At 38.4% G+C, this 13,607-nt stretch overlaps 1 protein-coding gene across 2 annotated transcripts in view; it reads left to right on the top strand.

Annotated features, from left to right (window-relative positions):
* The first annotated feature begins 286 nt into the window (after nt 1–286).
* Nucleotides 287–13,607, top strand: part of dve (SATB1_N and homeodomain domain-containing protein dve) — a 129,938-nt gene continuing 116,617 nt past the window's right edge. For both annotated transcript variants that reach the window (XM_034978126.2, XM_034978118.2), the window contains exon 1: nt 287–466. In XM_034978126.2, coding sequence (XP_034834017.1) covers nt 377–466 — 90 coding nt within the window. In that variant the 5' untranslated portion in view covers nt 287–376. The remainder of the gene's footprint in view (nt 467–13,607) is intronic.

Below are 13,607 nucleotides of genomic sequence, written 5' to 3'. Positions count from 1 at the left end.
AGACGCCTATCTCGATGCGCCGCGTAATCACCTAACAAGATAACGCCTAACACCCTCTCGGCACAACAAATTAAGTATCAGTGTAGCAATCTGTGAATTACAAGTGTAAATAATCCGAAGGCCGCCCAACCACCACCGTGGGCTGGGCTTTGGGTGAAAAAAAACTCGTTAAAATAGCGGCTTAAAAAAGAAAAGCGCTGAAACGGGAGGCTCGGATCGTATCGGTTTTTCTCGACGCGGGCGGTTCGCTGGGCGGGGCCGGCCGCCAGTAGCGCGCCGCCGGCCGGCTGGAGCGGACGTGTCGAGTTGTTTGTCGTAGTCGCCGTATCGGGCCCATGTGTGAAATTTCGGCATGTTGATGTCGTGAATTGACAAGATGGACTTTCAGAGTGCTATGGAGACGTTCGCTGAGGCATGGGCTGCGGCCAACACAGCCAAGTCGGAGGCTCCGAGCGACCTTTCCCAGGTCAGTTTTTTTTTTGATTTTGCTTAATTAAAATCATTTTTTTTGAGTTTATTTATTCGTGCCGACTGTTTATTTTTCCATTACTATTTTGTAAAATAATGAGAAAAAGTGCGTCATTTATTAAACAGAAACGAAAAATTAAAGTACTACCGATAGGTAATATTAATAAAGGAAAGGATTCACAACCCTCAAAAATGAGCAATATGCTGCAGATAGAGAAAGCTAAAGTTATAGATAATAGGTATACTTACCTACTAAACGAATTAAGTTTGTATGTTAATTAATAAAGAAGACATGGCTCGCCTAATTGTTTTACTCGGACAATAAAGTAGGTAGGTACTTTGCCAAGTTCATCATGATAAGCGAAATTAGCATAAATATAATGAAACACTTACATACCTACATGATTATTTAATTATTAATTTGAACAATAGTGATCGATATTTTGGCAAGGTCGTTTGAAAAATTCAGACCAATTTTATTGAAATTATTTATTTATAATACGTTTAATGCATTGTTTATTGACCAGTAACCAGGGTTGGCATTGTTTAAACATTTCTTTAATACCTACTGTTTTAATTTTTTAAACTGTTTTTTACAATCCTGCTATAACTAAAGCTGGCGCAATCCTCTATCATAATATTATCGGGACAAATTACTTACTCTATTAGGGACCGCGCACACTTGGGGGCCCTACCACAGAGTAGACCCTACTCTACATCTACCTATCCCTTCGTATAGAAAAAGTGGCCGTTATTTTTGAACTTGACTGGACACACTGGCGTTTCTTAAACTTAATACAGATAGGTGTGTACCTTTATTATTAATGTTTCTCAAATACGTATGCCAACAATTTTTAATAGGTGGGTACCTACTTTAATCTCCTAGCTCTATATACCTACCTATATAAATTGCAGGTCAAATATGTAAGTTTTACATGCATTTAGGTTGCTTACCTAGCTAGGAATACCATAATATTAATGTGTTTTAGTTAAGGGGTTTGTTAACTTATCAATGCTGACATACCTATTTTGTTATACCTACCTAACTACGTAACATTAAAAATTCTAAGCAGACCGTATGTCGTTTAATTAACATTTAAAATAATTATACATCAATAAGACATACCTCCCTAGCTAAATTGTTTATAATAGTTGAAGAAAATTGTGTTTTGACGTAGATTACTTAATAGGTAGTTCAATACCTACTTACTTATCTCTTTATCTAATCTAGATTGAATAATTTTATATCATCAAAGATTTCACCTTGATTTCAATGGATATAGCAAAGTCGAGATTTGTCCCTGTACGCGTAGTGTGAAAAGAAGAGTGAATGAAAAATGAAAGAAGAGTGAAAACCCTCAAAATAAGAGTGAATGGTATGTCGGCAGGTGCGTTTTGAATCATCACTACTAAGATATGATCACATTCAAGCACAAACCTGTGGCTGTAGGTACCTACTATAGGTACGCTAGATATCTACGTATCATACTTTGAAGTACGCGGCAGAAAATATTGTACATCGACCCTTACAAAGATATAATATAGCGGTTTCGTAGAGAGTTGTCTCTGTCGTTGAGACCGACAAAATGTCACATGGGGGTATGAGTGACAGAGACAACGCTCTACAAAGCCGAAATCTCATTCTGAAGGTAGGTAGGTACAATATTTCTTGCCGGCTACTACCTATACTTTTTACTTTAAAAAGTTACTTTTAGTTAGTTTAAGGTTACATAAGGTTACTTAAAAGTATGAATTTCAAAAATATTTTACAGAAACAATTCACACAAAACAAGAACAAAAATCACAAGAGTGAATAGGCATCTTCTAGGTAAACGCGTCCCATCTTAGGCCACATCATCACTTCCCATCAGGTGCGATTGTGGTCAAGCGTATACCTATAATGAATAAAAAAAAAAAAATTCATGAAATACCTGATAGAACCTACGTTCACCTTCCAGCGGACAAAATAAATTAAACAATTTGACATATTATTCTAAAGTATGTAAATTTTTATAGCCTATTAAAACAGTATATAATGTGGACTTTTTGATTTTGATATTGTTAAAAACCTTGTTTCGGGGTTTGATTAGATTTTAATACCTAGTATAAGGTCAGTCAGTTTATCTGTTTTTGGATGCAATCGAATTAGTGATTTGAAATTTGTATGCCTAATAGGTAGATACCTACTAGTATTTTTTAATACCTATGTTACTTAGTTAATTTTTAGTATTTATAACTTAGTTTTAAGTAGGTTTGTAGAATTAATAATAGGTTATAATATTCAATGATTTATTGTTTGCCGGGAATAATGGGGTTTATCAGATGAGTGAAAAGAACAACATATTAGATTAATATTAGATTATAGATAGAAGATAGATAGAAAGCTGTGATAGCCTAGTGGTTAGGACGTCTGCCTCCTAATCGGAGGTCGGGAGTTCGTTCCCGGACACGCATCTCCAACTTTTCGAAGTTATAATTTATGTGCGTTTTATGTAATTAAATATCACTTGCTTGCGGTGAAGGAAAACATCGTGAGGGAACCTGCATGCCTGAGAGTTCTCCATAATGTTCTCAAAGATGTGTGAAGTCTGCCAATCCGTACTTGACCAGCGTGGTAGACTATGGCCAAAAACTCCTGTCACTCTGTGAGGAGACCCGTGCTCTGTAGTGAGCCGGCGATGGATTGATCATGATGATGATGATGTCTACTAAAATTCTCAAATCTATACAGCTTTACATTTCCCTTCGAATCGCATAAATCTTTTGCCTTTTGGTAGATAGGTATAGCGAAATGTTATTAAGGGTGTATTAATACAAAGTTAATACCAGAAACCTAATTAAAAAGTGAGGTGCTATTAAGAGTGTAATATTACTTACTAGCTTATGCCCGCGACTTCGTCCGCGTGGACTACACAAATTTTAAACCCCTATTTTACACCCTTAGGTTTGATCTTTAACTATGAGATTTTAACATGAACTTAATAAAATATGTCATACAGCTAATTGAAAAAATAGTACAAAACTTCTTTATAGACACTTCAAAACTGACAAACTTTCATACAAACTTCAAACCCCTATTTTACCCCTTTAGGGGTTGAATTTTGAAAAATTCTTTCTTAGCGAACGCCTACGTTATAATAGCTATCTGCATGCCGAATTTCAGCGTGATCCGTCCAGTAGTTTGTGCTGTGCGTTGATAGATCAGTCAGTCAGTCAGTCAGTCAGTCAGTCACCTTTTCCTTTTATATATATAGATTACACAATTAATAATGTGCAGAGTTAAGTACCATTTTAATTTGTAAAGAAAATTAAGCGTAACTTCTATTGACTTAATACCTTCAGCAGTATAATATATTGACTTGATAGCTAATTTTATGTGAAATGCTTTCTTCAATTTTATAGTTCATTAAACTAAAAGAGAAAAAGTCCATTAAAAGCGCGTGTTTTGTGTGAAGAATTTTAAGCGTGACTAAGTGACACCATCCGTGACTTAATAGGGCCGATATAATAAAGGTGGGTAGGTACCTACTTGGCTAAGTACTTTAGATAGCGGCGTAGAGTCGACGCTTGTTGTCTATTTACTAGTAATCAATTATTCCGTTTTATAGATAGCTATAGCTTTTTCCCGCAACTTCGTCCGCGTGGATTTATGATTTTTAAACATCCCTTTTGAAATCTTACCTTAATGCATCATCATCATCATCATCATCAACTGATAGACGTCCACTGCTGATCATAGGTCTCTTGTAGGGACTTCCACACGCCACGGTTTTGCGCCGCCTGAATCCAGCGACTCCCTGCAACTCGTCTGATGTCGATAAAATTTGACAATGGCTGCCATAATTTTTTTTTTTAAAGTGTTAGATATTTCTTGTACGATAGTACCTACCTACGGAACCCTTCGTGTGTGAGTCCAACTTGCACTTGCCCGATTTTTAAGTACATAGGTAGGTATTAGGTACCTACCTAATATGTAACGCAATAAGATTACAATAATGCTTTTTTTTTAATAAAGAATATTAGCCATGTTAAATGACTAATATTCCCCTTTCCTGTCCAACTAAGCGTCAAGCTTGTGCTAGGAGTAGGTACGACAATAGTGCAACGGGCGGGGTTTGAACCGTCGACCTTTCGGTTTTCAGTCCACTCCTTTACCGGTTGAGCTATTGAGGCTCTTATGCTCTTATCTAATGCTTGGAAATTAGACGCCAAGACGTGCCATATAATGTTACTGAGAGGAGACCCTTGCTCTGTACCTAGTATATCTTTTTTATTGATTGTCATTTTATGTAATTCAAATAAGTTTACGAAACAAACAACTTAGGTGTGTTTATTAGGTGTGCAAGTGTCAACGAATAATCTATGTTTTATTCATTTTCTCATCAGGATTTCATATGCAAAGTTATGTTCACCATGATGGTAAACGAAGATAAGTAGTGGTAAGCTGTAAAATTGGTATGTTATTTGATCGTATATCAGATAACGAACCAGTTTGTTGATCTTTGTCGCACAATAAATCTATAGTTTAACAGACATTTTATCTTAACATCTTGTATTACATGAATTCGGTGATCATTCGACAGATAATGAAATTAGCTAGTCAGATAACTAGGTGCCTATATCTTATGCAAGTTACATGTATCTACATAATTAGGTCTTTGACTGTAGTAATAAAATGATGTGATTTTTTGTGCAGTGGTAGTTTATGAGACTAGAATTCATTATTAAAGAGAATAATTTTAAAAAGAACATGATTTTTATTTATTTTTAACATAATTGTACGCATAATTGTCACGCTGTACGCAAAGCGAATAATGGCGTCACAATGCGTAAACGAAAAATACTACCACTATACAAAAAATCACATCATTTTATTACTACAATCCAAGACCCAATTATAAGTGAGGTAGTTTTATGCAACTCATAAAGACCGATAGATAATTTAATTTACAAAATGGCTAAACTAATGTAAACTATTATTAATGACATTATTAGCCAAAAAAATGCAGCTAAAGCTATCAAATGCGATAAGTATTGTGGTTTTGACTAATAGAGCATGATTAGCTTTCCGGTTTTGAATGTATAGACAAGTAAAGTAGGCAGGTAGGTATAGACTATAGGGGCATACTGATTAGATGTACATAATCACTTTAATATTGTATAAACAGTGACGTCATAGAAGCATAAAAGCGCTGCTTACCACTGAAATAGCTCAATGCTTATTTTTCATAATGAACTGCAAATAAATAGTAGAACACTTTGCATCCCACTGGGTATTAAAGTACAAAATTATTTCTATTATGTAAATTATACTAAAAGTTTATCATCAACGTCAAAACTTTAGTAAGTATTATCTACATAAAAAGCTTACTGACTGACTGATTTATCAACGCACAGCTCAACCCACTGGACGGATCGGGCTGAAATTTTGCACGCTGATGGCTATTATGACATAGGCATCCGCTAAGAAAGGATTTTTAAAAATTCAACCCCTTATGGGTTATTTTACAAGAAAGAAGTATTTTTCTTTGGCTTATCGGCAAATCCATTAAAACACTTTCTGACCAACAGAGTTGTTCACATATGGAATAAATTGCCTAAGGATGTGGTTATGTCAAATTCTGTTAACCAGTTCAAGAATAGATTAGACAAACATTTGGAAAACTCGAAGCACTTCTGATATAGATGCATCAGCGATAGCTGCTTAGTCTATTAAAAATTATAATAATATTCATATTACCGGAGTGAACTGTGATATTACTTCGAAAAGATGACAAGTGCAAAATTAAAGAATGAAAGCGACCCGTGCCGCAGACGTGCTGTTAGTTTAGCACAAAACCCAAAAATAATTGTGTAACGTTCCAAATTTGTATCATAAAAACAATTAATAATACCGGGAAGCGTGAGTAGCAAGAACTACAATATCAGGCGGGGAAGAGAAAAACTGTGATCGGTTTTGCTCGCAATAATATGAGGCCACAGACTAGTGATGGACATAATCATCCCGATCGTGAGTCTAAATAAATACCTAAATTATGAAACTACTAGCTGATGCCCGCGACTTCGTACGTGTGGATTTAGGTTTTTAGAAATCCCGTGGGAACTCTTTGATTTTCCGGGATAAAAAGTAGCCTAGTCACTCTCCAGGTTTTAAACAATACATGGGTAGGTGTTGTTGGTATTGCAAAAAATCACGTCGATCCGTTGCTCCGTTTCGACGTGATTGAAGGACAAACCAACAAACCGACATTTTAAAGTACGAACCTCCTCTTCTTTTGAATTTGATTGAAAACTGAATGCTAGTTCACACATTGGCAGGTATTATTGTATCGTTTTTTTTTTGTATTTAAGCACCTGTCTATTTAACTAGCGACTACCCTGGTCGCTCCCGTGGGAATTTCAAAAAAATTTCGGCTCCCTAGTTAGGTAAGCTGGGCGTTGATTAGTCAGTCAATGAGTGAGTCAGGACCTTTTTATTGTGTGAAATTTTTGAAGAACAGATTCCTCATTCTATAATTTTCCTTTAGTCTGTGTACGAAGGCTATTTTCTACAGATGCGACTAACTTGTGTACAGTACCCGTAGTACAAGATTTTACGTCTCACCAAACCAAACCAAATTCGAGAGTCGAAATACTTCCGCGTTACAGTAAACTGGATCTTAAGTGCATTGTTTTAAAGCTCAAGTTTGTCTACACTTCTACAGCCAGCGCTCCAAGCGGAAACATTACGAAATTAAAATCAGTAGCATTGAATATTTGACTTCAATTCAAGGCTCTTTAGGTCCATTTTACTTTGATGTTATTGTGTTTCGACTCTCGAATTCTAGCAACGTTTGGTGAGACGTAAAATCTTATACTACGGGTACAGAATTCATTTCACACAGCGTAACCAAGGCGAATCCAGCGACGAGTGTACTAGATGGAATTACCTACTAGGTACTAGAGTGTTAACATTGTAATTTGTAATCTAATTGTGTACCTGATTTATATTACTGTAATAGCGTAAGCGGTAGAAAAAAGCTTATGAGGTAGGCTTACCTGCCGTGCTATTTTTTCCTTTTTTTTCAAGTTAGCCCTTACATAAGGCTAACTTTAAGTTTTATTAATACTAGCTAATGCCCGCGACGTCGTTCGCGTGGATTTAGTTTTTTAAAATCCCGTGGGAACTCTTTGATTTTCCTGGATAAAAAGTATCCGTTGTGACGTGATTGAAGGGCTACCCGGCTGAGTTTGTTGTGGGCTCTTTTCAGACCTGGGCGCGTTTGGAACTCTCGTAGCTTTAGTTTTGAGTTTGCTTAATAATTATCACCACTATATCATACAAATCTAACACCAGACCATCAAAAAGAGTAATTTATTACCTATTTTGAATAAATCATTTGACTTTGTCTTTGGGCAAACCAACAAACAAACACACTTTCGCGTTTATAATATGGGTAGTGATTTTCAATTAAAAAAAGTTAGCCCTTGACTGCGATCTCACTTGGTGGTAAGTGATGTTGCAGTCTAAAATGGAAGCGGGCTAACTTGGAAGGGGTATGACAGTTTCATTAAGCCCATAGGTATACCTACCCCTGATCAGTTTCTACACGGCATCGTACCGGAACACTAAATCGCTTAGCGGACTACGGATTACGGTAACTAGCCACGGCCGAAGCCTCCTACCAGACCAGACCGGAGACAATTTAGAAATAATAAATTCCCAAGTTGCTCTTGCCAGGAATCGAACCCGAGACCTCCTACTGATAAGACCACAGTGCGACCACTTCGCCAGGGTGTTCGTCGAATTTTAATCGTAGTTCGTTCGTTCGTTCGATCGTCGCTCGTCGAAAATCTAATTGTGTTCCTGGCTAGTTTATATTATTGTAAAAATGCTAAAAAACTGAATGTAGCTTACGAGTAAGTACCTACCTGTCGTGTTATTCTCTAAGCGTTTTGCTTGTCACGCGTCGTTGAATTCGCGGTCGAAATACAGCTTAGCTTTCAGCGGATATGTTATTTAGTTGTATACTACGCGGTATTGTAGGTATATCATTGAGCTGAATTCATTATTAGCTTAAATCTCTGTACGTACAAAAATCTCGACTTTACCTGTGGGAGCATCAAATTATAGGACGCGGCTGACGGATGCGGCTGACAGCCGCGACTTATTAGTTCCCTGAACTGTGCAAACGTCGTCGGACGAAAGTCGCGGATGAACCTTGCGCGCGTTGCAAATGACTGTGGATACCTAAATAAATCGCGTTGCAAATGACTGTGGATACCTAAGTAAGTCGCGGCTGTGAACACAGTCGCGGCTTACTGACACGTCCCAGATTGTTTCACGCTTTACATTACTCCAAGTGTCAAATCATCAACATCATATTTTCATCCCTGCGTTTTTGTTTGAAGCGAGGCTGTGTATCATCACTGTTTAGAATTAGACCTTCCAGTGGTTTAAATACTTAGATTTTATATTTTAAATCAAAGTCTAGGTCTAGAAATAATATGTTTAGTCAGTTATAAAATAATTACAACGACACGTATTATTCTCGGTTTAGGATCCATAATATGAGTTTACACATCTCGACAACGTTAAACTTTCGAGTAGCTATCAACATACCTACTCCTATAACTATCAGAGTAAAATGGACCTAAAGTTCGTTGTTTTAAGATCGTTAATTCCGTTGTGTGGATTTATGGACTCAAACTCAAATCTTAAACATGTCAGTTAGGACGTTTGTGCACTAATCTATGAAATCACGGATTTCGTAAAAATGCGAATTGAATGAGCAGGTACGTATTTATTTATGACGGCCACTTCGAAGAATCACGGATACGAATCGAATACGGATGAGTGCACAAACGCCCTTTAGGTCCATTTTACTTTGGAATGTTTCGATATCAATCTACGTTTTCGACATATGCAAACTCTTACTAAGCCTATAGATCATTATCAAGAAACGCTTTCGATTACCTAGTAGATCCCTGTATGATTATAAAACGGCTATGTCTGATAGATTAAATGATAGGATTTAGGAATGGATTAATGAAAAGTATCTGATGTATCTAGTACTGAGTTTGACGACCTCCCTGACGCAGTGTATTTAGTAGTGTGAGGTGTAAGGTTTGATTTCCGGCAGACGTCATTTAGGAAAGAATATTATCATAATATCTTTAGCTTTAATCTGGTCTAATACAAGAATTCAGTCGTGGCTAGTTACCACCCTACTGTCAAAGAGGTACCTACCTATTGAAGGTTTAGCGCACAGGTTCGATGCAGATCCCGCGTAGAAAACTTTAACAAAACTGCTATACCTACCCCTAAGTTACTTAATACCTAGATATACCTGTAGGTCGATTTCGAAAAACGCAGGTTTTATATTGCATCAATCATTATTACAATCTCAATTCTACTGATTGGCTAAATTTGTGTGATTCTTGCTGCATCAATGCATTGTAGCCAATAGTGAGCGAGCGTCAACCAATCAGAATTGATTGCGATCGTGACATTGTAGCTGTCATTCTACCGCAATCGAGCAGCAGTTCAGATGGCAGACCAGACAAGGGCTTTAGTTATCATCGAATAAAAAAGCGTTATTAGAATTACCTATATTTACTATCCATTTAGGTATAAGCACGTAATCAATTTAATTGAGTAGGTACCTACAACTCTATTCACAAAAGATTTCAACTTGTTTACATAAATTATTAAAACACTGTTTGCAAAACGCCCTAAATATGAAAGAAACTAAATTAAAATCGAACAATACCAACATTGCGTATAAAAACTACAGACTTATAGAAAAAAGTAGAAACGTAACCACATAACTCGATTCGATTCTCCCCGATTAAAGCGATAAGAGTGTTTTGAAATTATAATTCGCTAGTGCTAATCCATTATCGTGGATTATTGTTCCAGTGATAAGGATTTAATAACGGTTTAATATTACCTATTGCTGATAAAGCGGTGATAGCCTAGTGGTTAAACTGGGCTTAAACCTATTCAGAGAGTCGTGGGTTCAATCCCGGGCACGCACCTTCTTTTTGGAGTTCCCTGTATTATGTTATTCAACCGAAATCCAACTCGGTTGGGCAGCGTTCAGGAAGCTTCGAGATGTCTTCTTGTCCAAAATTCCTCAGTGCTTGAAGACCATGCAAAGTCTTCGAACAGTGCGTGTTGCCAGTGATGACATATGGATCCGAGACATGGTCGCTAACTATGGGCCTTATAAGAAAGCTCAGAGTCACTCAGCTGGCGATGGAGAGAGCTATGCTTCGAGTTTCTCTACGTGATCAAATCGGAAATGAAGAGATCCGTAGGATAACCGTCATAGCTCAACGGGTTGCGAAGCTGAAGTGGCAATGGACAGGTTACATAGTTCGTAAAACCAATAGACGTAAACATTTTGAAGAACTCTCAGGAATACAGGTTTCCTCACGATGTTTTCCTTTACCGTAAAGCAAGAGATATTAATTAATCGCACATGACTCCGAAAAGTTAGGATTGCGTGCCCGGGATCGTACCCCCAACCTATCACAGCTCTACTGATAGTGTAAATACGAAAACACAATCTGTACGTTACTTATCGAGCACCGTTACAGAAGGTGACGATGACTTGGATCGTTTCGACAAAAAACCACCGACAAATTACATCTCGTCGGTACATAGAAAGTGGACGCGTGCCAGGCAGCAGGGCTAGCAGTCGCGCTATCTTGCGGATTATGATAAATCGACTTAACATTCATAAACCAGTTATGTAGCTAGTACCTACATACAACGCGGTATGGCACGTCAAGTATCATTAGTCGATATACTATCGATATTGGACACAAGTGGAAGTCATGATAGCCTAGTAGTTAATACGTCCTATTCGGAAAGTCGTTTTATTTATTCTATTTTCGGAAAGTCGGTGCTCGGGGTTCCATCCCAGGCACGCAGGCAACTTTTCGGGGTTACTCGTAGATATGTGCGTTTTAAGCAATAAAACATCAGTTGCTTTAACGGTGAAGAAAAAAATCGTGAGGAAACCTACATGCCTGAGAGTTCTCCATAATGTTCTCAAAGGTGGACTGTGGCCAAAACAAATGGCTATTTGAGCTTAGCGACTAAGTTTAAAGTGGCACTAGTATCATCTAGCAAAAGTATAATAATTAATACTGGGACCAGAGACAGGAATCTTTACAACTATGACTTGTATATTCTCGCACAATTACAGCTGTTGTACTACTTAATTAAAATTCAGAACTGCCAATTTTTGGATAGTACCATATTGGGTTTTAGCGCGGTATATTTTTATTAAGATTCACGTCATTTATTTTGTGTTGGTTTTGCCAGCCCTCACGTCGCAGACATTTCAACCGATGGACGTCCACTGTCGGTCATAGTTCTCTAGCCGCGATTTCCACACTGTACAGTCGTGATGCTCGGTAACCCTAGTGGCACAAAAAGCCCGAACGTATAGTGGATAAATCCGTGCAATTACACACGTACTGGGGCTGTGTCAGGTGAGATATTGCGTGGTTCAATTTGCCTTGGATTCGGGCACAATGCGCCAGTCAGATCTAATTACCAGCCACGCGCGCCGGCTCCCATTGTGATAATATAATCGATCTATATTTGACGCGGATCATTTTTTCATGGTTTTCAAGTGAAGTATCATATTTTTTGCCCCACGAACAGCAATAAGCTACTCTTGCTCTTGTTGCTCCGGCGTCGATTGAGTTAAAGATATTGTAATATGCCGTTTTTTGCGCGGCCGCCCGATCATCTGTTCAAAGTGAGCATGAATATTTGAATTGCTGTGTAATAGAGTCGGGAAGATTAATCTACATTTTGATTAACAAATCGATTTCGATATGCTTACCTATGTAAATGTATCGGTCGGTCGGTTGGGTGTCAGCTAGTCGAACGTCGGAACGCGCGGTCGCAGCCAGCCCGCGCCCGCTAATAGGCTCCATCTCGCGGATAAAGCGCCGCACCGTTACCTTTCTCAAATCACGTACACTATTGTAATATCCAATCGGCCAGAAATGAGATTGCGGCTAACAAGTTATTTACATTGACGTTTTAATATGTTGAGTGACTGAAAAAACTATTTAAAAAGGTAATTATAAAGTGGTGCTCGTAATAGCCACCGTACGCGGCGGCACGTCGCCTTTGTGACGCAGCTAAACCCTCGAGATTAATTTTGGCGGGACAATGAACGGTTCGTATTCAAAATACATGCTCGATAAATATAAGGTTGCGATATCGGTTTGTCAATTCTAAACTTTCGAAAGCGTCCCCGCGCTCCTGGTGGGAAAGATAGGATCTTTATTGCCGCCTGGTTTTTGGGAAAAATGATTAATTTAAGGGATCGGCGCGGACGGATAAGTAGTTGAGATTGACGGTGATGCGAGGTCTGTGACCGGGTCGGTGCAGGGCGCAGGGCGGGCGGCGGGGGGTCCGGGGAGAGGTGGAAAGCCGCGAGGCCGCATTGCGCGAGCGTGCCCAAAAACTAACCATAATTTACGGACAAGTAGTCAGGCTGCCGACGACACGCGCGGTGCTTTTTTGCACTACCCTGATCCTGTTACAAAGTAAATTTCTCACGAACATCAGAGCGCACATCTTTGCCGAATTGCGCGTTAATGACAGTGGAAAATTAAGAGCGGCCACGATCCGTTTTCTGATAATATTTCGAGCGTATTCTCCTTAAGGCACTTGTCCTACCGCCGACGACTAGAAAGCGGCTAGTTATCAAAATTATTTTCATGCTCAAGAAACGTACAATCGATGTATGTCCGTGTCAATAAAATAAATAAATATATTAATAGCTGATCGCTGACAATGCACACTATCGGCGAGAACAAAAAAGAGCAACTGCAGAGTTTCTTGCCGGCTTTTCTCAGTAGAATCTGGTTTCTGAACCGGTGGTAGATGTCATAAGTGGCACAGCCTGTACCTACACGAAACAAATAAATTCAAATCATATTATTTCATAATTCTCTCTCCACTAGTTTGTCGCAGCGAAGAGCTATCAAAGATAGCTGAGCGAGTTTTTTACTCGCTCACCTACGCTCTCTTGGCAGTCGAAACACTCGCACAGTTTGCGCATGGATTAATAAATGTATGTCTTGGCTTAGCCGCTTTTATGGGCAGATTACACCTACCGAGT

Source organism: Maniola hyperantus, chromosome 2, assembly GCF_902806685.2.
Source record: "Maniola hyperantus chromosome 2, iAphHyp1.2, whole genome shotgun sequence".
NCBI lineage: Eukaryota > Metazoa > Arthropoda > Insecta > Lepidoptera > Nymphalidae > Maniola > Maniola hyperantus.
This window is presented reverse-complemented; position numbering and strand designations above follow the sequence as displayed.